We start from the raw sequence: 26,936 nt of genomic DNA, 5'->3' as shown, positions 1-26,936 counted from the left end.
AAAATACATACTGAATAGTTTATCTTGCAAGTTGAAAACCTTTGCTATTACTGGAAAAACAACTCAAAAAGCAACTCTGCAATGAGGGATTACCGGTATCCCCTTTGGTATCATCTTTAGTAAAAAAACGTGTGTAGGTGCTTGATGACTGTATTGGCTCTTTTAAAAAAAAAACTGACAGTTTGTATAAACTTGTAACTGAGAGTTATAAATTTATAACTGATCAGCCCAGGTGATCATACTATTTTTGTTTTTTTTGGAACGAAGTTTCGCTCTTGTTGCCAGGCTGGAGTGCAGTGGCACAATCTCGGCTCACTGCAACCTCTGCCTCCCGGGTTCAAGCAATTCTCCTGCCCCAGCTTCCTGAGTAGCTGGGATTACAGGCGTCCGCCACCACACCCAGCTAATTTTTGTATATTTAGTATACAAAATATACACCATGTTGAGCAGGCTGGTCTTGAACTTCTGACCTCAGGTGATCCACCCGCCTCGGCCTCCCAAAGTGCTGGGATTACAGGCGTGAGCCACCATGCCCGACGGTGATCACACTATTATCATGAGCTATAAAGAGTTACACATTTATAACTGAGAGTTATAACCATTATTTTTAATAATCATAATTTCATTATATTAATGTGAAATATTAATTTATATTATAAAACATATAAATATAATTTGTATATATTATTTATATAATTAATATAATTCAGTATATTAATGGTTGTTATAATTATTAATAATTATAATCATGTCATTATGTAATTATTTATATAATAATTATAAAGGAATCTTTGTTCAGTATCACCAGTGGTCATATTAAAAATATCTTTTGATAAAGTGGAAGAAACTTTGCTTATAAAAATAGAATTCTAAGTTGAGTGGGTTTCAGAGAGGCCCTAAAACTCAAAGGGCATCTTAGTTATCAAGTTGTAAGGATACTACTACTGTGTTGTAATATCCAGGGCCAGTAGAGGTCCCTACTTGTACTGATGAAGGGACAAGACTTGCTTTTATACAAATCTAATATCAAATGCATGAAACAGATCGTTTTTACTTGGAATAACCTAAAGCTGACCAATTAAGATACTTCTGGGGATGAAATATATTAACTACAAATGAGCAGAATGGTTTTTCTAAAAGTCCAGATTTTAGCAGAATATGGTTGCATAAGACAATTCTACACCTTAAAATAGTAACTGCCTCCCAAAACACATAACTAGCCTAGACCTGTCAAAATTCAAGAATTATCAGCAAGACTGTACTGGTGATATAGCAATCAGCTGTTAAAAATCTGCTCTTTCTAGGATGGCCACAGTGGCTCACGCCTGTAATCCAAGCACTTCGGGAGGCCGAGGTGGATGGACCGCTTGAGCTCAGGAGTTTGAGACTACAGCAACATGGCAAAACTCGGTCTCAAAAAAAACCCCAAAACAAAACAAAACCAAAAAAACCTACCCCCATTTCCAGCCTGAAAAACATAGCGAAAACCTGTCTTTACAAAAATGAAAAAATTAGTTGGGAATGGTGGTGTACATGTATAGTCCTAGTTACTTGGGAAGCTGAGGCAGGATTACTTGAGCTAAGGGTTTGGGGTTGCAGTGAGCCGTGATCATGCCTCTGCATTCCAGCCTGGATAACAAAGTGAGACAGAGAGTGTCTTGAAAAAAAACAAAAACAAAAAAACCAAAAACCCTACCCCACTGCTACCGTCTGACATATTGGTGTTTCCCCAAAATTCATAGTTTGGGACCTAATACCCAATATGATAGTATTAAAAGGTGGGGCATTTGGAAAATGATTAAGTCATGAGGAGTAGCTTTATAAAAGAGACCAGCGAGAGCTCCACTGCCCCTTCCACCATGGGAGGACACACAGAAAGAAGGTGCCATCTATGAGGAACGGGTTCTCACCAGATACCAAATCTGCCAACACCCCAGCTTCTAGAACTGTGAGCAATAAATTTGTTTATAAATTACCCAGTCTAAGGTAGCAGCCTGAATGGATTGAGATATGTACTCTGCCTGAATTGCAAAAATGTGATCACCATAACTTCACTAACCAGACATCCCCAGCCCAGCTGATCACATTGTCACCATGAGCTATACAATATCACAATTTGCAATTATTTATACTGGTGTGGCTTTTCAACTACATTAAATAAAAAATATTCTGGAAATATCCCATTATTTGGGTACTTCTGGTATTTTGATTCCCAGTTAAATAATTTCATATAGTACTATAATACTGAGTGCCCAAATGGCTTTCTAGTCATGTAATTTCCAGCTTCTCTTAGTAAATATATGCTTCAAGGAAAACAAACTACACCACTTTACACAAGTGCCACCAAAAGGGTCTACAGCAAATAACATGCTACATAATACTATTAGTGTCCGAGGTTATGATGTCAGGTTCCATTTCTTTTGTTACCCATAATATAGACCGGATTACTTAGAAATTCATAGGGAAACACAAACAAAAGATATTCTGCCTATTTAAGTCTAACTACAACTACATTTTATAATGTAAGAGCCAAGGTTTTTTGTGTTTTCTTTTTTCGAGTCATGGTCTTGCTCTGTTATTCAGGCTGGAGTGGTACAATCACAGCTCACTGCAGCCTCAACCTCCCAAGCTCAAGTGATCCTACCATCTCAGCTTCCCAAGTAGCTGGGACTATGGGGTACATGCCATCATGCCCAGCAAAAAATTTTTCGTAGAGACAGGGGTCTCACTATGTTGCCCAGGCTGGTCTTGAACTCCTGGGCTCAAGCAATTCTCCCACGTTGGCCTCCCAAAATGCTGGGTTACAGGCATGAGCCACCACACTTGGCCACAGTCAAGTATTTAGGACCACAATTCTTTAAATTTTAAGGCTTAGCGCTAACTTAACTGCCTTTTTTTTTTTTTTTGGAGATGGAGTCTTGCTCTGTCGCCCAGGCTGGAAGGCTAGATTGTAGTGACACGATCACTGGTCACTGCAACCTCCACCTCCCAGGTTCAAGCAATTCTCCTGCCTCAGCCTCCTGAGTAGCTGAGATTATAAGCCATGCCAAACTAATTTTTGAATTTTTAGTAGAGACAGGGTTTCACCATGTTGGCCAGTCTGGTCTTGAACTCCTAACCTCAAATGATCCACCCGCCTCAGCCTCCCAAAGTGCTGGGATTACAAGCGTGAGCGACTGCTCCAGGCCATAACTATTTGTTTGTTTTGTTATGAGGAAATTAGTGCCCCAAATACCTGCTTTGCGGCTTTCTTAGCTTCATGCTTCCTTTGATTTTTAAGAGCTGTTTTTGATAATGGCTTATCATTTCCTGATTGTGATTTCATATTCTGAGGTGGTTCCTCTTCATGCTATGGAAAATATAAAATAATTTTGAAATGGAGTCCATGTTGTAAAACACCTACAACAACAAATTACACACTTCTGCTAATATAGGATAAACTTATTTTATCAAATTTAGGATCATTAGCAAAGATTATTTCAAAACTCATTGGTAGTGGCACACTCCAACTGTCAGGATGGATTTAATCAGGATCTTCGTATTAGTTGCTATATCTTTCAGTCATATCAGAGCTTGCAAAATTCACTTTAGTTTTGTTCAAACAACAGAATTTTTCTTAGCACTACTACAGACACATGAGTCTTATGAAAACTAGATACCAACAACAGCTTCTTCTGAGGCCTTTTTGGTTCTAACTACTGTCAACAGAAATCTAGTTGCCTCGCTTATTTTCTTCACACAAAGAATTACTTGCTAGATCTTTACTTGTAAAATCAGAGATTAGAAGATTAAAAATAAAAGCAAATGGAAAACCAAGAATAGATTATAAGAAAATAAGTGAAATAGAAAGGAATAATTAACTAGATAATTATAAATCTGGGACTGACATAATGAAGAGGCCAAAAAAAAAAAAAAGTACATGGTTTGTCAGATTACACAATGAAGATAATAATTTCCAACATCAGATATTTATGTAACCATGTAACAACTATATTCCACAATAGAAAATATAGTGAATTATAGGTTCAATGTATCTCCAGAATAGTTTTAGACAACATACAGTACAAGTGATGGCACTACAACTCCCTATCAGATTCATGTACTTACTGATTTCTATCTGTGTTGCTATTATTTTAATGTTAACTCTTAGACTCTATCATAACTCAGCACATCAAAAGTATCAGCTCTCCATGAAGTTTCATGAGTACTAGGTCTCAGATCTGCATTTTATTTATAAGTCCTATGTGGAAATGAGCAGAGCTCAAACACTTAAGATGCCGAATAATAAATAAGAAACCATAGAGTGACCTTATCTTAGCAATTCCATCAACTATTTCAGGTCATCAAAGTTCTGGGCATGTTCATATTCTACTTGAAACAAACTGAATATTATGAGAACCCACATTTGTAGAACAGCAGACACATTTAGAGTGCAAGGCTTTTTCATTTCATGTTTACCCATGTTGCATAAAATGCTACTTAAGTTATATAATATTTGCTGAACATTTGTTTTATACATAATATGAAAATCCTTTCAATAGCGGGCTCTTCTGTAGTAGTTTGCTTTGGCTAAAAAGTTTCTGCTCAGGAGAACTTTGATTAAAAATGATGCAAGAAGAAAAGGTAAGTTACAAGTCTCTTCCACACTTACGAGCATCATGTAAGCCACTGAGAGCCTTTCACTTGAGACGAAAAAGTCCACACAACTACTATAAATCATGAGTTTTTTCTGGTTTTGGTACTATGTGCTCATTATGCATAATTTCATTCTTATTAATAAACTTTGTTTATTCAGTTATATCAGTTATTATGGGACTGTTTTTGATGAACACATTTTAATTTCTCAGCTCAATGCAACCTCCTCCTCCAGAGCTCAAGTGATTTTCCCACCTCAACCTCCCCGAGTTGCTGGGACCACAGGCAGACACCACCATGCCCAACTATTTTTAAAAAATTTTTAGTAGTGATGGGGCCTCGCCATGTTGCCCTGGCTGGTCTCAAACTCCTAAGCTTAGGTGATCCATCCGCCTCAGTCTCCCAAAGTGCTGAGATTACAGATGGAAACCCCTGCGCCAGACCAACAAACACACTTTAAAAGGTGAAGGTTTTTTGGAAAGCTAATAAATATTCTTTAAGTATAATTTATATATAAATTTGTACTTATAAAATTTTTTTTTCTGCGGGGGAATAACCCAACACCTTTTTTCCACTGCTGTGTAACCCTCCTCCTTTGTAAAGTTATCTACCATGCTGTCTTTGTTTCTAGTAATTTCTTGACAGTATTTTCTTTGTAATTTAGCTCATTTCTGGAATTAGATACATGTAAAAATGTCTAATTACTGGGCATATAGCTACTTCAACTAAAATGATTTGACAGGACCACACAATCATCGTGCCACATAAAAAAGCAACAATTTAGTAGAAATCTTGAATGTTAAAAAAAAATCCCGGCCGGGTACAGTGGCTCATGCCTGTAATTCCAGCACTTTGGGAGGCCAACGTGGGTGGATCACCTAAGGTTGGGAGTTCCAGACCAGCCTGGCCAACAGGGCAAAACCCCGTCTCTACTAAAAATAAAATTAGCTGGACATGGTGGCAGGCACCTGTAATCCCAGCTACTCAAAAGGCTGTGGCAGGGGAATTGCTTGAACCCGGGAAGCAGAGGTTGCAGTGAGCAGAGATAGTGCCACCGCACTCCAGCCTAGGTGACAGAGTGAGACTCTGTCTCAAAAACAAAACAAACAAACAAAAATCCTGATTTTAAGTTCTTACCTAATTTCATCACCATTTCCAAAGTATTATTTTCTGTATCAATTTCTCCCCCTCACCAAAATAAACCTACTAGTTTTATGGATCAAAGAATTGTGCCATCATGCACAGATAAAGAAAGCAGGATGGGTTGGAGTTACTTTTGTTTTTATCTGAGGTAAGGAAAATTCCAATACAGAAATAGGACAAATCCAAAGTCTACTATATATTTTCTTTTTAAATCTAAATAAATATGATAAATACAAATACCATGTGTTGTTTTTATATAATTTTACATAAATAAAACAATACTGTTTAAACAGTAAACTTTTTTTTTTTTTTTTTTTTTTTTGAGACGGAGTCTGGCTCTGTCACCCAGGCTGGAGTGCAGTGGCCAGATCTCAGCTCACTGCAAGCTCCGCCTCCTGGGTTTACGCCATTCTCCTGCCTCAGCCTCCCGAGTAGCTGGGACTACAGGCGCCCGACACATCGCCTGGCTAGTTTTTTTTTTTTTTGTATTTTTTAGTAGAGACGGGGTTTCACTGTGTTAGCCAGGATGGTCTCGATCTCCTGACCTCGTGATCCGCCTGTCTCGGCCTCCCAAAGTGCTGGGATTACAGGCTTGAGCCACCGAGCCCGGCCGAAATAGTAAACATTTCGATGGAAATTAAGAAGTTTCAGACCACTGATACATTTTGTCCAGTCCAAGAGAAAGGTGGTGGTGGTTGTTTGTGAGACGGAGTCTCGCTCTGTTGCTCAGGCTGGATGGAGTGCAGTGGTGTGATCTCGGTTCACAACCTCCGCCTCCAGGGTTCAAGCGATTCTCTTGCCTCAGCTTCCTGAGGAGCTGGGAGTACAGGCATGCGCCACTATGCCCAGCTAATTTTTGTTATTTTTAGTAGAGACGGGGTTTCAACATGTTGGCCAGTCTGGTCTTAAACTCCTGACCTCAAGTGATCCTCCCACCTCGGCCTCCCAAAGTGCAGGCATTACAGATGTGAACCACCACTCCTAGCCCAAAATAAAACTTTTTTCTATAAAAGTAGTAAAACTTTACTTACCAATTTGGAATTGGTGATTGGTTTATTTCTTAAAGCTGGGGGTCTATAAGCTGTTGCAACTTTAGGTTCCTCACTGGGTACCTCACTTGGAACTGCTTGGTAAGTTATTGTTTTTGCTGGAAATACTCCATCCAAAAATGGCTGCCAAGAAACCTGCCATAATTCTGCATTTGATGGCACATCATACTTGTGCAAGATAGAGCCAGTATAATGCCAAATTTTGTATCCATTATTAACCCGTAACCTGGGAGCACAGGTAGCTGTTAAAATATGCTCACCATCTGGGCACCAAGCAAAATATGTAGAATCAGAAGCCACTGGTTTAGAAATAAGTTTGTAGTTTTTCACATCCCACACTTCCATTTGTCCTCTCAGATTTCCAAATCCAGCTAATACTAATATATGTCCATGAGGGCTATAGTAGGCTGCATTACGAGGACCAGTTCCAAAGTCAAATACAGGATCACATCTCAAGTTGAAAATTGTCGCTTTGGCAGGCATAAAACCATATACAGCACAAAACTCAGTAGAACTAGAATTCCAAACTACATCATAAATGGGGCCATTTTTTGCTAGAAAAAGAATATAAAGCCCAAATTAGCAATAAAGAACTATATAAATATTTGTTAGCAAAAGTTACCATCATATAGTACTCACGAACACATCAAACAGATAAAAAAATTTCAAGGAATGTTAACATTAAAATACTCTTATATACTAGGGCGATTAATGTATAATCATAAATTTATATTTAAGAACCCCTACTGAATCTTAATGTCTTTTAAACATTTTGGTAATATGGCCTTATAGTAATAGTTACTATTAATAAACATTTTTTTTGGAAAGGGTAATACGTGCAGACGGTAATCAAAATACAAACTATTTTATTTATTTATTTATTTATAGAAATGGGATCTTACTTTGTGGCCCAGGCTGGAGTGCAGTGGCATGATCAAAGCTCACTGCTGCCTCGACTTCCTGGGCTCAAGGGATCCTCCTGCCTTGGCATTCCAAAGTGCTAGGATTATAGGCATGAGCCACTGTGCCCTATATTTTTTAAAAAGGCACAAAAGGCCAGGTGCAGTGGCTCACGCCTATAATCCCAGGACTTTGGGAGGCCGAGGTGGGCAGATTACCTGAGGTCAAGAGTTTGAGACCAGCCTTGCCAACATGGTGAAACCCCATCATTACTAAAAGTAGAAAAATTAGTGGGGCATGGTGGCATGCACCTGTAATCCCAGCTACTCGGGAGGCTGAGGCAGGAGAAGCACTTGAACCTGGGAGGCAGAGGTTGCAGTGAGCCAAGATCGCGCCACTGCACTCCAGCCTCGGCGACAGAGCGAGACTCCATCTCAAAAAAAAAAAAAAAAAAAAAAAAAAAAGCCACAAACACAGGTCACTTTACACAAAGGCAACCCTATGTTATATTTCTTGGATATCCTTTCAGAATTTTTTTTTTGTTTTTGAGATGCAGTTTCACTCTCGTCACCCAGGCTGGAGTGCAGTGGCACGGTCTGGGCTCAACACAACCTCTGCCTCCCGGGTTCAAACGATTCTCCTGCCTCAGCCTCCTGAGTAGCTGGGATTATAGGCATGAGCTACCACGCAGGGCTAATTTTGTATTTTTAGCAGAGATGGGGTTTTACCATGTTGGTCAGGCTGGTTATGAACTCCCGACTTCAGGTGATCTACCTGCCTCAGCCTCCCAAAGTGCTGGGATTATAGGCAAGAGCCACTGTGCCTAGCCTCTATCAGCAGTTTTTGATGATGCAGGCTTCCCCCTCACTATACTTCAACCATACTGTGTAGTTTCATATTTTTATCTTCATCAGCCTATTAAGTGAAAATATCTATCTTGTTTTCATTTCTATTTTTTTAATTATAAGTTAAGCATCTTTTAATATAAGTAATTTTATTTCTTTTTCTAAGGGCTGATTTTTTTTTCTTTTTTTTAAAGAGATGGTCGCATTCTGTCACCAAGGCTGGAGTACAGATGTGGGATCTTAGCTCGCTGCAGCCTCAAATTTCTGGGCTCACACAATCCTCCCACCTCAGGCTCCTAGATAGTTGGGATTATATGCATGAGCCACCACACTGGCTCTGAGGACTAATTTTTACTATCCTACGCCTATTTTATTTTTCTCCAATTATTGGTCTTTTACTTGGCTTACTTGATATATTAAGAACATTTACCCTTTCTCATAACACATCACTTGACTATTTAAAAAATATATTTTCCCCAAATTCTTGTTCATTTTGTTTAATTTATGGATGCTTTTCTTTTCTTACTGCAATAACCCATTATTCTTCTATGGTCAAATTCATCATTTTCCCCCTTAGTACTTCTGTCTTGTTTAAAAAGTCTTTTTCCACTCTTAAGATTAGGAAAAAAAATTCTCCCATATATTCTTCTAGTTCCTCTGCAGTCTTATGTATAAGTTTTTGACCCAACCAGAATTTATCTTGGTGAAGAAGATAATAACCTTTTGTTTCAAATGACTAGCCAGTTGTCCCAAACCATATATTAAATGATCAATATTTTCTCCTCCATTGATTCATTGATTCAAATGCTGACTTTATCATATATTAATGTCTACAAAAGTATGGATCTATTTCTGGACTCTGTTCTCTTCCACTGATTTATCAGTTTTACCAGTATATCCATATACCACAACCAAACTGTCTTAATTACAATTGCCTTACTTTTCTTTTTTGTGACGGAGTCTCGCTTTGTCACCAGGCTGGAGTGCAGTGGCGCGATCTTGGCACACTGCAACTTCTGACTCCTGGGTTCAAGCAATTCTCATGCCTCAGCCTCCTGAGTAGCTAGGATTACAGGCACATACCACCACACCCAACTAAATTTTGTCTTTTTAGTAGAAACGGGGTTTCACCATGTTAGCCAGGATGGTCTTGATCTCCTGACCTCATGATCCGCCCACCTCAGCCTCCCAAAGTGCTGGGTACATTTTAATATCTGGTAGTGTCAGAACTCCAGATAACTTCCCCTGCCCTGCTCTTCTTTTACACAAGTTTCCAAAATACTCTTGTGTGTTCATTTTTCAACACCAACCTTAGAGCCAGTTTATTTAGTTAAAAAAAAAAAAATCAGTCAGCATTTAAATTTAGTTTTAGATTGATAGCAGAGAAATGACATCTTTATAAAAATAATTCTTCTTAGTAAAGGCCATAGTTTGTCTCTCTGAAGAGTTTTAAAGTTTTCTTCCCATTGGCCCTATATATTTGTTCTTATTATTTTTTTGCTATATATGGAATCTTTTATTTTTTTAAAGTAGCTGTTGGTTATAGTGTGACTTCGACTACATGAGCAGAGATGATTTTGTTTTCTTTCAAAACTGTATATATTCTACTTCTGCTGATTAGTTAGAGTGACTAGGTATTTCAGAATGTTATTAAAATAAAGTGAAAAGGGGAGCCATCCTTGTTTTTTCTTTGACTTCAATGGAAATACAGTTTTTTAAAAGGTAGATTACCCTACTTACATAAGTTCAATTCAAAACGAGAAAATTAGGAAGCTGTCAGTATTTTAAAACTATTATTTTAAAGTTTTAGTTCATTAAAACAACAGATGAAGTGGTAACATTCTTGGATATTATTATTTTGAGACGGGTTTTCACCCAGGCTTAAGTACAGTGACATGATCATAGCTCACTGCAGCCTTGAACTTCTGGGCTCAAGTGATCCTCCTGCCTCAGTCTCCTGAGGAGCTGGGACTACAGCCATATGCCACCATGCCTGGCTAAGTTTTTTTATTTTTTGTAGAGGCGGGGTCTCACTATGTTGATCAGGCTGGTCTTGAACTCCTGGGCTCAAATGATCTTCCCATCTCAGCCTCCCAAAATGTGTTGGAATTATAGGCATGAGCCACCATGCCTGGCCTCTTGGATATTACTAACAATTCTAAAGATAGTATTAAGCAAATTGCTGTCATAATTAGCTAAGTAAGCTCCAAAAGAGCTACTACAACGGAATTACCTCACTCAGGAAGTTTACTTCTAAAACGCTGGCATAACTCAAATTACTAATTGTATTCTGCCAAAATAAGGTATGTTTGAGGATGATTTTAAGTTTCTTAATTAAGAAGAATTTTATCTTGGCCGGGCGCGGTGGCTCAAGCCTGTAATCCCAGCACTTTGGGAGGCCGAGGCGGGTGGATCACGAGGTCAGGAGATCGAGACTATCCTATCCTGGCTAACATGGTGAAACCCCGTCTCTACTAAAAATACAAAAAACTAGTCGGGCGTGGTGGCAGGCGCCTGTAGTCTCAGCTACTTGGGAGGCTGAGGCGGGAGAATGGCGTGAACCCGGGAGGCGGAGCTTGCAGTGAGCCGAGATCACGCCACTGCACTCCAGCCTGGGAGACACAGCGAGACTCCGTCTCAAAAAAAAAAAAAAAAAAAAAGAAGAATTTTATCTTAAAGGTTATTAAGGTATTTGAATTCTATCTTTTGATCAAGAATTTAGATTATATCATCTTTATGGCATAGTATTTTTTACTACCATTGTTTCTAATCAAAGGAAGACTGCTGGAATACTCACGTAATTGCACTACAGCACTTTCGCCATTTGTTGCAATATAGTGCAGAGTTTGCTCTCCATAGTAGGAAGCTCCTGTCTTGTCAACATCTGTGCTAGCTATTACCAACACAGCAGTAGCTATAACAGTAAAAACTTTAATTAGATTTAAAACACAAATTACATGGGCATTGATTCTTCTGTTATATGCACAGGAATATAGCCTAAATTAACAACTGGTAAACAAGAGGGATAAAATATACTTAGCATACCTTTTTTATTCCACAGCATTGTAACTTTATCTGCCTTAAAGAAACTTTTATTAGCTAAAGCTGCATGAGGTCCAGCAAAGTTGGGGTACTGATATAATCTAACAAATGAAGGTGCACCTTTACTTCCTGGAACATAGACAGCCACCTAAGATACACACATAAATCATTACTTAATTTTTTGAGAATAAAAACTGAGATGGACATGTTTTTACAGTCACAAAAAACTAGGAAAAGGTTTAAACACATAATATTCCACTTAAACAAAAACAGCAATTACCTTGTATGGTTGGGGTCCAGGTGATAATACAAAATCATTAATTTTTTGCAAATGCAATTTATTTGCAATTGTGTCTAAAAAAAAGAGTAAATTAAACCAGATTGATGAGAGAGGCTAAAAGGAACATGTTAGACTCTGAATACATTATAAAGGATTACTATAACTACACACTAATAGTACTCACTGTAGTCTCCTGCTGGTGACACACAGTAACACAGTGGAAAAAGCATGGGGTAGGAGCAAGACAAATGTAGGCTTCAATTTCTACTCAGTCATTTACTTGCAGTGTGAGCTCAGGCAAGTAATGCGATTATACCACCCAACTCTCAGTAATTGGTTTTAAGAGAACAGTGCCAGGCACATGGTAGGTATTTGATAAATGTCAGTTATCCTCTCTTCAATCGCTGAAATAAAGTGGTCTTAGAGCCTATTAGAAGGAAAAGATCAACCTTGGCCTGCTACTGCAGAATGTGGATATGGAAATTCTATAACTTAATGTGATAAACAGATGCATGATAACCATGATCACAACCATAGTAACAATGGCTGATATTTACAGTCCAAACCATGCTGCTATTAATAAAACTGCTACCCTAGTTAATTAGATCAAGAGCTACTATACTTTCTTTGTTTGATTTCAGAGATCAATGGCTTTTCAAATGCAGCGCACCAAACTGTCAAAGTGGTGATCCCTCTTCATTTGGCATGCTCACAAAGAGGCGAATCAGACAAGAAAGCAAGTTAACCCTGAAACAGCGAGGTGACAGTGCGCCTCAAACACAGGAAAATGAAAGGCATAATTATACTCATTGGATATTGCTCAAAATCAGCCTACATGCCATCTTTGGTATGTGTGAACAAAGTTACCAATTCCTATTCTAACTATGATATACTCAAAACTGTACAATCAGTAATGGGATGCTCTAAAGACAAAAATAACTGCAAACCCTTTTTAAAAAATTATTTTCAGCAATAGTGTCACTTTTTGGTATTAAGATTCTAAGAATACCCTGTGGATAATGTGGAACAAACCAAATGAACGCTTATGTGAATGTGATATTCTCAAATTATCATCCCTGGTATTCCAGAGAAACAAGATTCTTGGTGGTAACAAAAGGCAATACAAATAAGATAGAAGAAATTAAATAAAAACCTTGTAGTCTTTAATTTAAATAAAACTATAAGCATAAAACTTTAATTTTAAAAAAACTATGATTGTTACATTTTTTAAATAGAAAAAAATGCCTAGAAACAATGACCAATGCAACAGCTAATAAGAATCCCTAGAACCTAAATACAACTTTTTTTGCTAGACTCAGCCAATTTTTCAAGAAACCCCATTTCCTTTTAATGTTTCCTTTACTGAGATCAAGAGCTAATACTTTTATTTGTTCAATTTCAGAGATCAATAGCTATTCAAAAGTAGCACACCAAAAAGGAGATAGGGTTTCCTGAAAAATTAGCCAGTTCTAGGTGTAATGGTTAGAAATGTACAAATTAATCCTAGAATGACTTTTCTTACCATATAGCAAAGAAGTCACTAAAGACTAATTGGTCAATGATGAGACAATTTGAGCATCCATAAGAAAAATAACTACAATGGACTGAAACACATATATTTTCAATCCACATTAAGAATGGGACTAAAAAGTCCAGGCACGGTGGCTCATGCATGTAATCCCAGTACTTTGGGAGGTTCAGGCAGGTGGATCGCCTGAGATCGGGAGTTCGAGACCAGTCTGACCAACATGGCGAAATCCCATCTCTACTAAAAATATAAAATTAGCTGGGCGTGGTGGCACATGCCTGTAATCACAGCTATTCAGAAGGCTGAGGTAGGAGAATCGCTTGAACCTGGGAGGCAGAGGTTGCAGTGAGCCAAGATCGCACCTTTGCACTCTAGCCTGGGCAACAAGAGTGAAACTCCTTCTCAAACAAAACAAAACAAAACAAAAAAAGAATGGAACTAAAAAACAGCCTGGGCAACACAGTGAGATCCTGTTTCTACAAATAATCAAAAATTAGCCGGGCGTGGTGGTGCAAGCCTGTAGTCCCAGCTACTTGGGAGGCTGAGGCAGGAGAATTGCTTGAGCCCAGGAAGTCGAGGTTGCAGCAAGCCATCATTGCGCTCAGCTTGGACAAAAGAATGAGGCCCACTCTCAAAAAATAAGAATGGGGAAAAAGCTAATTGGTTACAATGAAGGTTGCTAGAGATAGAATACATTATATTAAAACTGATAAAAGCAAGAATATTGATCCTGCCTTTTCTATATAAATGCAGCACTAGGTAACCAAATAGTAGAAGGGGAAATTTTTCTTTATAGAGGCAGTACAGCTGAAAAATAAGGGAGGGAGAAAACACCAGAATATCAACAATTTGCAACCACTGATGAAATAATGCATCTAGGCATGAAACATTGTCAGCTAACCCTACAAAATTAAAGACAACCAGACATTATGTGCTTCTTGATAAAAGAAGTGAACATCACCTTATAATGTAGTCTTACCCTTACTCATTTAAAAAAGAACCTGAAGCTGACCAATTCTAGAGTTAACTGGCAATTTATAGGGGACAGACGAACATGTTAAATTATACCATGGGATACAAAAGCAAAATTCAAACTGTGGGAAAATACGCAAGACAAATAACCTTGTTTCTTAAACAATAAATTATGAATTAAAAAAAAAAAAAAAAAGATGGTGTGGGAACTTATAGGACCAAAAGAAACATAAAAGATATATCAACCAACCACAATGTGCAGTACCTTATTTGGATCCTGAGTTTAAAAAAAATTGTAACATTTGCAAGTAGTAGAAATTTGAACACATATTTAATAATTTGTGATAATGGTTTTGTGGCTAAGTTTAAAAAATGAAAGGCCCCAATCTTCAGAAATCTACCCTGAAATATTTACAATTATATATTTAACAAGTATATAAAATTATACCATGTCTGGGATTTGCTTTCACTTAGTAAGAGAGATGGTAGCTGGAGAGATGCATGGATAAGACTGGCCATAAGCTGATGTTAGGACTAGGTGTCTGAAGTTTTATGTTTAAAATTCTACAGTATAAAATATCTAAAAAATTTGTGTCACAGAATTTCAATAGCAATTACTTTCAGGAAAAGATATTCAAATGTCTTAATAGCAATTATCAGATAATAAAAAGTTATTGTAAAAGAAAACCTTTGTGTTATAGATTTTCACTGAATTCAGACTTATAAAAAATTATGAAAATGAATGTAATAGCAATTATTGATTAATAAATTAACAGTATTTAGGAAAACCCTATGGTGTCATAAAAGTTAATGAAAACTGTATACGATTACAGTAAGTAATAAAATTATGTCATATATCTTTCCATACTAAAATTGTTGTTTTCAAAGAAGTGAACTTCATTGTTAACATTGCGGGCACAAAGAGTTTCATCTTCTGACCAGGATGGACACCTATGTCAAAAAAAAAAAAGTATAAAAAACATTCAGACGGAATGTAACATCACATTAACATGTTAAAGTAATTTATGATACTGGTTACTATTTAAGGAAAAACACTTATAAACACTTATAAATATGATATCAAGTCAGTTACTAATAGTTTTAGTCAATATATGTTAATAGAAAAGTCTGGGCACAGTGGCTCATACCTGTAATCCCAGCACTTTGGGAGGCCTAGGCGGGTGGATCACCTAAGGTCAGGAGTTCCAAGACCAGCCTGGACAAATGGTGAAACCCCGTTTCTACTAAAAATACAAAAATTAGCCTGGCATGGTGGCACGCGCCTGTAGTCCCAGCTACTTGGGAGGCTGAGGCCGGTGAAATCGCTTGAACCTAGGAGGTGGAGTTTGCAGTGAGCCAAGATCACGTCACTGCACTCCAGACTGGGCGACAGAGCGAGCCTCCGTCTCAAAAAAAAAAAAAAAAAAAAAAGAAAAGAAATATTGTTCCTTTCCACTTAATACTAAAGGAAAGAAAGATCAAGTTTTTGCTCTATTACATTCCTACATACAAAATCCTTAAAAATGCAGATTTTTGTCTGATAAGTTATTTTTTTAAATCAATATCAGGAAAACAAATATTATACAGTGATGACATTAAAAACACTATGTAAAAAATTAGTATTTTAAACCATTTATTTACCAATTTTGCGTTTTTTTCTGGATGAAAGATTTCAAACATGTCCCAGTTTTCACATCATAAAGTTGTAGGTTGGGTATCCCAGCTGTGCCATCTTTAGAAGCTGCAATAAATTTTTTTTTTTTTCAGTAATTGCCTTGTAACATTTGTAAAAAGATTATTTTTCTTATTTATTAAGTTTGACATGGATTACTATCAAATGGGTTAAATCATGAAAGCTTGCCTCTGTGTTACCAAAAAAAAAAAAAAAAAAGGTTACATAAACCATTCATGATTCTACACTGATTCTCAGTATCTCTTTCATTCACTTGGAAAAATAAGATTCATTAGAGTTCATGCCTTTTGAAAGAACAAAAACTCAGGATGTTTGTAACCCAATGACCTATTATCATTTACTTATTCAACCATATCAACATTATTAGAAAATGTTTCTTAAAATAAGCCCTTATAACTATTTTATTACATGAAACACAGCTATATAAAATGTTCATATAATATATTATCATTAGGTATCCCTTTAAATATATTGGAAAATGGCACAACATTTTCTACTGTTATACCATACACATCCCTTAGATGTTCTGTCTACTGTACTTCCTTTCATGTAATAATTATTTAAAATGTCTTGATTTTAAAAGTCATTATTATTCTTAATCTTCAGAAATCTCTATCCAGCAGTTATTTACTTTCTGAATTTTCCCTTGAGCTTTTTCTTTTCCTTTAGCTCATAAGGGCTCTTTACATTAACTTACCATAGACCTTGAAATTACTTTCAATACATTGTTTATTTGGAGAGTACAAGATTCACTGTTGATCATAAATATTCACAAACACAAAAGTATCGTAAAGACAAATTACTTTCTTATGAGGTTATAAACTTTATAACTTTTTCCCCCGACTAAACGTAATTGATCCTGTCACAGTATTTTTACACTGAGAAAATACTTACTAGTATAAGGCTGCCACGTTGCCAGGACAGTATTTTTGGGCGAGAATTCAAGGCAAACTGCCTTTGGGAGGTCGAAGGAGTGCAGTAGCCCCTTGTTAATGACACTGATAATATTTACTCTGGTTTCAAAAGAAATTATTTCAACAATGAAATACTGTTTTATAGTAGTCAACACTAACCAAAACATTCATAGCTCTTTTCAAACACAGATCACTCCAAAATGTTCATTTTTCATAAAAAGCAACTTCAAGTTGGTTCTAGAAAATATCCAGGAAATACCTTAACTTAAAAAAAAAAAAAAAAAGCCAGGTGCAGTGGCTCACATCTGTGATTCCAGCACAACCTCTGTCTCTACTAACATTACAAAAATTAGCCAGGCGCGGTGGTGGGCACCTATAATCCCAGCTACTCGGGAGGTAGAGGCTGCACTGAGCTGAGATCGTGCCACTGCACTCCAGCCTGGGCAACAGAGTGAGACTCTGTCTCAAAAAAAAAAAAAGTATATATTTTACCAAAAGCCTCCTATATAAGGCTAGTGTTGGGAAACGATATAAAATAGAAGACACATGGATGATTCCACTTTCAGCTGAAAAGGAAAAAAACGCCTTTAAGTGAACACAAAACTAATCTACAGAGAAGTTGAGGTCTATCAAATCAAAGGAAAGGCAAAGGTGCTAGAGAAAATGGCAAAAGCATACTTTGGTTTTATTTTTTATTTGAGATGGAGTCTCACTCTGTCACCCAGGCTGGAGTATAGTGGCACAATCCTGACTCATTGCAACCTGGGTTTAAGTGATTCTCCTGCCTAAGCCTCCCGAGTAGCTGGGACTACCGGCGCATGCCACCACACCTGGCTAATTTTTTGTATTTTTGGTGGAGACGAGGTTTCACCATGTTGGCCAGGCTGGTCTCGAACACCCGACCTCAGGTGATCCACCCACCTTGGCCTTCCAAAGTGCTGGGATTACAGGCATGAGCCACTGTGTCTGGCCCACAAAAGTATACTTTTAAATTTGAATAAATGGGCCAGGTGCAGTGGCTCATGCCTGTAAACCCAGCACGTTGGGAGGCTGAGGTGGGAGGACCACTTGAGCCCAGGAGTTCAAAACCAGCCTGGGCAACATAGCAAGATCTCATTTCAATTAAAATTTTTTTTTTTTTTAGTAAATGGAAGCTATAGCAGCTAGGGAAATCAGTAAGGAGACATTTGACGTCTACTACAATCTCAAGAGCAATCTTTAAAAGATATGATTCTAAGAATTATTATAGTACAAAGACAAAAATGACAATAATTGTATGATAAAAGCAGTTCCATTTTGGGATGTTTTCTATGTACCTAACCACTTTACGTACATTTTCTCATTTAATCCTTAGAACAATCTTATAAACATCATCATTTCTGTTTTACATGTGCTTAAATTTAGGCTTAGAAAAATGATTTGATAATTTGCTCAAGATCATACTATTGATAAATGCCACAGCCAAGCTTTGAAATCAGTTTGGCCTGGCTTGCTTTTATGTACTAAACACTCTGGGGTGTTTAAAAAAAAAAAAAAAAAAAAAAAAAAAAGACACTCCATCTTATTTCAGAAGTTGCTGTAAGTAACTTTGTTCTACTCAGGTTTGAGGAAGATAACTGAGTTTAAGATAAGCAGTCACTGAAAAGAATGAAAAACTACCACATATTATTTAAACACAGACACCTACATGGAAGTCTTTACAACTTGCTGCAAATAACCTATTTTAGAATTACGAGACGCTTTCTTGTTTTCTTGTTGTTGCTGTTGTTAACCTTCATTTTTTTCTTTGCTTTTCAACCACAGCCTCCTCAGAATTGATGGTCTTTAATAGTTATTCTTAGTTTAATGACGGATGTTTATTTTAATTAAGAAAAAACATATTTAAGGAAGAATCATAATGGTTTCTGACTTAGTTAACCAGAAACTGAACAAAGACCACAATCAATACATGAAATCTAGTTCTCTTGGCCCAGAACAATAAGTACCATTGTGGTCACAGCACTTTAATGAAATAAATGCTAGAACGTAATATAGATGAAATCTATTAAAATCATGGACATGACATACGGGGACATACTAAAAGGATTCAGAGTTGAATCCAACAGAAGGTTAAGTGCAGATACGAGTGAACTATTAACAATAACTGCCAAGGTAAAAATAGACTTATTCAACAAACTCTAAGCTAGAAGAACAAGGAATACCTCAAAAACAAAACAAAAAAGACAATGAAAAGAAGTATAGTATAGCCCATTAGGTAGTAAATTTCGATTGACTCATTACTCAAATAATACAAATTAAAATATGGATTAAAAAATAAAATTTAAGTACCCACAATAGGTTACACAAAATAAGAAATTTTGAGATCACATCTTATTTTTTGAGGCTGAGATTAAAACTGTTAACATTGTAGATAAGACTCATTATAATTATATTATTAATGATTTGAGAGTAGTAGATTCAGGCTGGGTGAGGTGGTTCACGCCTGTAATCCTAATGATTTGGGAGGCTGAATGGTGGATCACTTGAGGTCAGGAGTTAGAGACCAGCCTGACCAACAGGGTGAAACACCATCTCTACTAAAAATACAAAAATTAGCCAGACGTGGTGGTGTGGGCTCAGCTTGTAGTCTCAGCTACTGGGGAGGCTGCGGCAGGAGAATCGCTTGAACCTGGGAGGTGGAGGTTGCCGTGAGCTGAGATGGTGCCACTGTACCACTCCAGCCTGGGTGACACAGTGAGACCCTGTCTCCAAAAAAAAAAAAAAAAGAGAGAGAGAGAGAGTAGTAGATTCAATAACTTAAAAAAAAAAAGGGCTGGGCACAGTGGCTAACACCTATAATCCCAACACTTCGGGAGGCCGAGGCAGGAGGACTGCTTGGGCCCAGGAGTTTGAGCCTAACCTGGTCAACATAACAAGACCCTGTTTCTATTAAAATTAAAAAAAAAAAAAAAAAAAAGAATAAAAGACCAATTTTTTTAAATTATAAAAGCTAATTCTGCCAGCTACTTAAAAAAGGTGAATCAACTAATTCAACATGTTCTCTTTAGTAGTCAATTTTTAAAAAGCAACTATTAATCCAATCTCACCTGGTAGTTGAAAGACTTCTGAATACATTACCATTGTAAAGAACAACGTTTAAAATTTGCTTTTCAAACTAATGCATGTATTTTCTCCCTTTTGAAAAACCTAACAGTATTATATGTGGTTTAAAACAATGTAAATAACTTTAAGCCAATCAAGTATTTGGGCATTTGCATGGTCTGTGAAATAAAATGTTGTAGTAACTCTTGAAAAATTAAAAAGGACTGGTTTTCTTAACAAAATATAAGCATTTAATCAACATAATTTTTTGTGCAAGACCAATTTTGTAAACTGGTATTTTATGTAACATATATTATACTAAACATTCTTTTGAATAACATACACTTTTATATACGTAAGATTAATAATAATAACTGCAGGCAGTTGTTAGCAATTTAACAGCAAAGATAAAGAGTATCTACATCTAGGATTAAATGAGTAAAGAGAATTATTCTCTCAGTGTTAGTGCAGATTTAAGAAACTCCAACCAATAACTTAGACCACTATTTAAAACAACTTCTCAGTTTCTTTAGCATTAAATTATGTTTTTCATACATTAATTTTTAATTCTAGGTAACTAGATAACTAAAGCAAGTCATGGCATATATATAGAAACGAACAACTTTGAAGGTATTCTGTGTAATGAGAGGTAATATCTCACTACATCATGACATTAAAAGATGGATTTTATTAATGACACTCAAATATCTGTTATTCAAATAATGCCAGTGTTTATATTCATGATACACAAAATATGTTATGTAAATGAACACTAACTTTTCTCCATTGCCCCAGGCAAACAAGGTCCCATCCTTACTAAAGGTATAGACTTTGCAATTCTTCCCAGATTCCCTGAAAATGACAAAAAAAAAAAAAAGTTTAAATGAATAAGCATTAATACTTTTCAAAAAAATCTGATTATAAAGTCAACCATTTCACTATCAATTTAATAACTCAGAACTTGCACAAATTTAAGAAAATTCCCAAATGCTTTCATCTGCCAAAATACTTTAAAATGCAATGCTAATAAACATTGTAAAGTAAGCTGGAAAATGATTTCATACTAACAGATGGATTAAAAAAAAATAGAGCCTTTTGGGTGAACAAGTTTGTGTGGTAGGCCTTCCATCAATTTCTCATGTGTAGAAATAGAAAGTATAACAATAATAAAAGGCTCCTCACTTAACTACTTGGGAATATTCTATCAAGTAATCAAAACTCTAAGTACTGTATCTCTGAACTGAAGAGGTTTATTATGAATACATCACCCAGTGATAATGAATACCCAAAAAGAAATGTGTATCTATGCACATGTAGATGTACATTAGTGTAGTCACAACATGAGATGAAAACTTCCTGGCTAAAAAATAATTTGAATTGCAAAATAACAACAAATGCATTGAGAATTGACTAATACATCCCTTACACTATCTTTGCATTAATTCATCGGCACAAATGAAGATGACATTTGTGCTTCTGCAATCACACAATAATGACAGTTTACACTCAGTTTATAGATATCAAAACATTTTTAAAATCTCTTTCCCATGGTGCAATGGCTCACATCTGTAATTCCAGCAGTTTGGGAGGCCAAGGCAGGCAGATCACCTGAGGTCAGGAGTTCGAGACCAGCCTGGGCAACATGGAAAAACCCTGTCTCTACTAAAAATACAAAAATTAGCCAGGCGTAGTGGTGGTAGAGTCACTGGTCAGTAGAGTCAGATGACAACAGCCTGATTATAAAGTTCCCCATTAACAGTCATCAAACAGTTCAGCTAAAGGTTTCAGCGTCTTTTGATGATCATCTGCCTAGATCAGTGGTTCTTAAGTGGGGTCCCCAGATTTGCAGCATCAGTATCACTGGGGAATTTCTTAAAAATGCAAATTATTGGGCCCTACCGCTGATCTAATGAATCAGAACATTTGGAAAGAGAGCTGTAATCTGGATTTTAATGAGCTTTTCAGATGATTCTCATGCTTGGTAAAGTTTGAGAACCAGTGGCCTAGATTCATTTCTTGAGGATGACAAAATGGTAATTGTCTGATCCAGCATCCATTCTGTATTTATTAACTGGAATTCGTCTACAAAGCTCTTTTTCAAAATCATCAACCATTTGGTTACTCTGATAAACAGTTTGTATAAGGCAAGATAAGTGCTTGATTCCTTCCCTTTATTTATCAATTTTCAAAGTAATGAGTGAGGACTCCATCAACCATCAATGCTGACCAGTAAGGTTTAAATAGAGGGGGGATTTTTGGGGGAAGCATTTATATACTTGACACGCTTTATCTTTCTATTCATAATTCTTAATGTTCCCATCTTAGGTTGGTGTGAATCTCTTCAAGTTGATTCTTACGACCCTTTAACAAAATCTCATTAAGTCTTTTATAGCTTCTTTGCTTTCTGGCACAAAAGTCCCCACTGCAACTTGTACATTTTCTCTCCCAGACCTCGAGTTGACCACTTTTCCAAGGAAGTGGTTCCTTTTAGTGAAGAACTGTATTTAGAGATCACAATCTGTGAGGCTGGGGTATTCACTGCTTCTGTGTTATTGCTGCTTCCAGGCCTTTTCATTGGATAGAACTAGGAAATGCAAATGTTTTATGAAAAGAAATCATGAGTTCATATTGATACAGGCAAGTCTATCTTTTCACTCTAATGCTGAAAAATCTTGGTGCCTAACGACATTAATACAATTAATTTACTCTATCCTATAGTAGATTTAAATGACAATATCAACTTTTAGTTAAAATAAAACTATTAGGCTGGCACGGTGGCTCACGCCTGTAATCCCAGCACTTTGGGAGGACGAGGCCCATGGATCACCTGAGGTCAGGAGTTTGAGACTAGCCTGGCTAACATGGTGAAACTTCATCACTACTACAGATACAAAAAAATTAGCCAGGTATGGTGGCAGGCAACTGTAATCTCACCTACTTGGGAGGCTGAGGCAGGAGAATCACTTGAACCCGGGAGGCAGAGGTCGCAGTAAGCTGAGATTGCACCACCTTACTCTAGCCTGGGCAACAAGAGCGAAACTCAGTCTCAAATAAAAGAATTTTGCACATTTTCATATGGTTATGCCACCAGCCTGATATAAACCTAGAATTACTTATTTTAGTTTCCCATTGTTTTATTTTTAATTTTGTTTTGAGACAGAGTCTCACCTTTTTGCCTAGGCTGGAGTGCAGTGGCACGATTTTGGCTCAGCAACCTCCACCTCTGGGTTTTAAGCGATTCTCCTGCATCAGCCTCCTGAGTAGAGTAGCTGGGACTACAGGCACCCACCACCACGCCCGGCTAATTTTTGTATTTTTAGTAGAGACGGGGTTTCGCCATGTTGGCCAGGCTGGTCTTAAACTCCTGACCTCAGGTGATCTGGCCCGCCTCAGCCTCCCAAAGTGCTGGGATTACAGACGTGAGCCGCCGCGCCCAGCCTTTAATTTTTAAATTTAAATCAATTATATGGTCCAAAGTCAAAACTATACCAAAGCTCTTTCACAGATGTGTCCCCTGCATCCTGTAACTCTCTCCCCCTATAGATAAGCATTTTTAACTAGTTTTTGGTTTACTTGTCCATTGTCTTTTTGGGAAAAAAAAAAACAGCTAGCTAGCTACATACTATGTGTATATATATGTCCTCCCTTTTTAATATCTTTTTCATTATGATTTCACTAAGATTACTGGCAGCGATCTGGCTATCAAATTTGCAAGTTTTTCTCATTCCTTAAAACTCTTGTAAACTAAAGGCTTGTATTCAGTCACACTAGTGTCCACACTTTTTCTTAGTATTGCTCCCCCTACCTTATAGATAGGCTTAAGTTACTATTTTCAGATCTGAAGATCATTTTCCTTGATAGAGAATATGTATTCTCTTCATCTTCGGTTAACATTATACAATACAATATTATACAATACAAACGAATTCATCTCTTCTTTTCCTTTCTTGTTCAAAACACACCACCAACAAAACACTTTAGATTGTACTGTATGTTCCCTGTAACATATAACATTACTTAACAAAATAAACCGTACCTTGGAAACACTGTGCTTTCTGTAAAATGTGGTGGTCCATTCACCATGTACAGTCCTTCTGATCCTCGGACTAAAGAAATAAAATAAAAAGAACAACAATTACTTTGTTAATAAAGACTCAGTTAACACAAATGTCTTTTTTTAAAAAAAAATAGCTTTAGTAAAAATATTAATGAAATCTTTAAATATTTCATTGAACTATAGAATATTAGCAACAAAAGGGCATATTTTCTTACTCTGTTACATAAAATCATATAATTGCTGAGAAATACGTAACTTTTTAAATAAAAACTCGAAACTTTGTCATCACTGAAAGAAAGGCAGCTGTCTTATGGTAAAGAGGACATGAACTCAGAGGCTGACCTAAATTTGTAACTGCCTGTGGAATATTCGATACATTACCACCTCTGAATCTGTGACCTAATCTGTAAAATGGAAATATCAGAACACAGGATAGCTGTATGCTTTACATAAAGTAATAAAAAAATATAGTATATGTTTAAACTTTTTAGAAACATAAGGCATTATTAATATATTCACAATTTCTCAAACTAAGAGAACAAGTGGAATGAGACATATTCATTTACTAAGGCCCCAATGACAGCAATAGCCTAAAAAATGAAGTGGAAACAAAGTTCAAGATTAAATAATCATCTACAGAACTAGACCATACTTCTTATTTCTATGTTTAAATTATTTTATTTTATTTATGTTTTTGAGACAGGGTCTTGCTGTCACTCAGGCTGGAGTACACTGGCACGATCAAGGCTCACTGCAATCTCAAACTCCTGGACTTAAGTGATGCTCCTGGCTCAGTCTCCCAAGTAGCTGGGACTACAGGTATGTGCCACCCTGCCTGGCTTTTGTTTTGTTTTGTTTTGTTTTGTTTTATAGAGACAGAGTCTCACTGTTGCCCAGGCTGATCTTGAACTCCTAGGCTAAGGCAATCCTCCCTCCTCAGCCTCCCAAAGTGCTGAGATTACAGGTGTGAGCCACCGCGCCTAGCCTAGACTATACTTTTTTAAATGGTTGAACTAAATGCTTCTAAAGCTGAACCAAATAAATAGATTCATTTAGTCAACAAATGCTTAGCGGGAAAAAAAATGAAAAAACTACTTCCTAGCCCCTACGTTGAACACTGGCGATATAATACGAAAGAAAATCAGCCTTGTCTCTGACCTCATTGAACTTTGCAAACAGTAATCAAATAATTAGCCAAATATACGGAACTGTATACCTGTGTTTAGAGCATCAAAGGAAAGCTATATGGTACCACTGAGGGTATAATAGAGTTTTGACCTAAAAATGGAAGGTTAAGGAAAGCATCCTTTAAAGTGTTTTGTATCCTGAGATGTAAAGGATCAATGGCAGTTAACAAACAAAGAGAACAGTAACAAGTGCAAAAACCCCATGGAAAGAAAAATGACAGAGCATCAAGGGGATGGGAAGAAGGCCTATGTGGCTAGAGGATGATGAAGCTGGAAAACAAAATAGGGCTCAGGCCAGGCGTGGTGGCTCACACCTGTAATCCCAGCACTTTGGGAGGCCAAGGCACGAAGATGGCTTGAAACCAGGAGTTCGAGACCAGCCTGGGCAACATAGGGAGATGCTGTCTCTACAAAAAGTAGCTGGGCATGGTGGCACATGCCTGTAGTCCCAGCTACTCGAGTGGCTGAGGCAGGAGGATCCCTTGGACCTGGGAAGTCAAGGCCACAGTGAACCATGATCATGTCACACACCACCAAGCCATGTTAAGTTTTGTATTTCTTGCAGAGACGAGGTTTTGCTATATTGCCTAGGCTGGTCCAAACTCCTTAGCTCAAGCAATCCAATCTGCCTTCCTCAGCCTCCCAAAGTGCTGGGATTACAGCTGTGAGCTACCTCGCCCAAACTGACATTTTGTATTTCTAAGATGCCTTGCTAGATTTAATTACTTTGTAGTTTCATATAAATTTTAATAAAGGGATACACAGTTTAATTAATTTACTCTTGATAAGCTGTGATACAAAGTTTATTAGAAAAAACACAAAATCAGGTCCAGAACAGAACATAAACTGTTTTATAACTAATAAAACCAAAAATAAATATGGACTAAAAAACCTTTCAATACTGAAACAATTTTTTTCTACATGTAACTTTCTAACAAGGAGTCCTTTTTAATTACAAGTATCTGAACGTGAAACTAAATACGATGTGAAGTTAGCTCAATATAGTGTATTCTGAGTTTGTGTGATTCCCCATTTTCAGAGATTTCCCTCTTCAATCAAATGGGATTGGCAATATGTTCTAGCAGAAAGAAAAATCTACAATGCAAGCAGTTCTTTTCATTAAAACAACAAATAAACGCCAGAGATTCACACAGTAGCTGTGTGAAATACATTAAACATCTACATAATCTTTTCAAAGCTTACTAGCCTTTTTAGACACTCATATACTATTTATTGCTCTAGGCCTGCGTTAGAGAGAGAAAAACACAGGGCTTCAATAAACAAGGATCCTATGGCAGGTGTGTAGTCATCTTTAAAATATGATACTTTTCCCAACTCTTACATTCACTGAACTATGTATTAGTTTAGGAAAATGACTCAATTTTGAACAAATTATCTCTGTGATTTCAACTGGTCAAGCAGATTAGACAATGTGAATTTCATATAATGGACATTGCTGTTTTATGTGCCTAGCACCCAGCTCCTCTTCTTTAGGAGGCTCTCATTTTCTTTTGAGGAGTATCCAGGAGTGAGAATATAATTTAGTCCTGACTACATGATTAAAAGTTGACTGATACAAAGATGAGCCAAGCAAAGTCAAAGGCAGTTAG

At 36.9% G+C, this 26,936-nt stretch overlaps 1 protein-coding gene across 3 annotated transcripts in view; it reads right to left on the bottom strand.

Annotated features, from left to right (window-relative positions):
* Window positions 1-26,936, bottom strand: part of EIF2A (eukaryotic translation initiation factor 2A) — a 34,010-nt gene that overhangs the window by 3,848 nt on the left and 3,226 nt on the right. The window contains exons 2-11 of one of the 3 annotated variants that reach the window (XM_050779775.1): window positions 24,119-24,188; window positions 20,860-20,934; window positions 16,982-17,100; window positions 16,036-16,135; window positions 15,263-15,345; window positions 11,895-11,968; window positions 11,618-11,762; window positions 11,370-11,486; window positions 6,810-7,381; window positions 3,236-3,349 (exon numbers count right to left, since the gene is read on the bottom strand). In XM_050779775.1, coding sequence (XP_050635732.1) covers window positions 3,236-3,349; window positions 6,810-7,381; window positions 11,370-11,486; window positions 11,618-11,762; window positions 11,895-11,968; window positions 15,263-15,345; window positions 16,036-16,135; window positions 16,982-17,100; window positions 20,860-20,934; window positions 24,119-24,188 — 1,469 coding nt within the window. Of the gene's footprint in view, window positions 1-3,235; window positions 3,350-6,809; window positions 7,382-11,369; window positions 11,487-11,617; window positions 11,763-11,894; window positions 11,969-15,262; window positions 15,346-16,035; window positions 16,136-16,981; window positions 17,101-20,859; window positions 20,935-23,020; window positions 23,097-24,118; window positions 24,189-26,936 lie in introns of those variants that run through there. The other 2 variants (XM_050779777.1, XM_050779776.1) reach the window with 2 other exon arrangements.

This window comes from Macaca thibetana, chromosome 2 (assembly GCF_024542745.1).
Source record: "Macaca thibetana thibetana isolate TM-01 chromosome 2, ASM2454274v1, whole genome shotgun sequence".
Classification (NCBI taxonomy): domain Eukaryota; kingdom Metazoa; phylum Chordata; class Mammalia; order Primates; family Cercopithecidae; genus Macaca; species Macaca thibetana.
The sequence above is the reverse complement of the archived record's forward strand: the minus strand, read 5'-3'. Positions and strand labels throughout refer to the sequence as shown.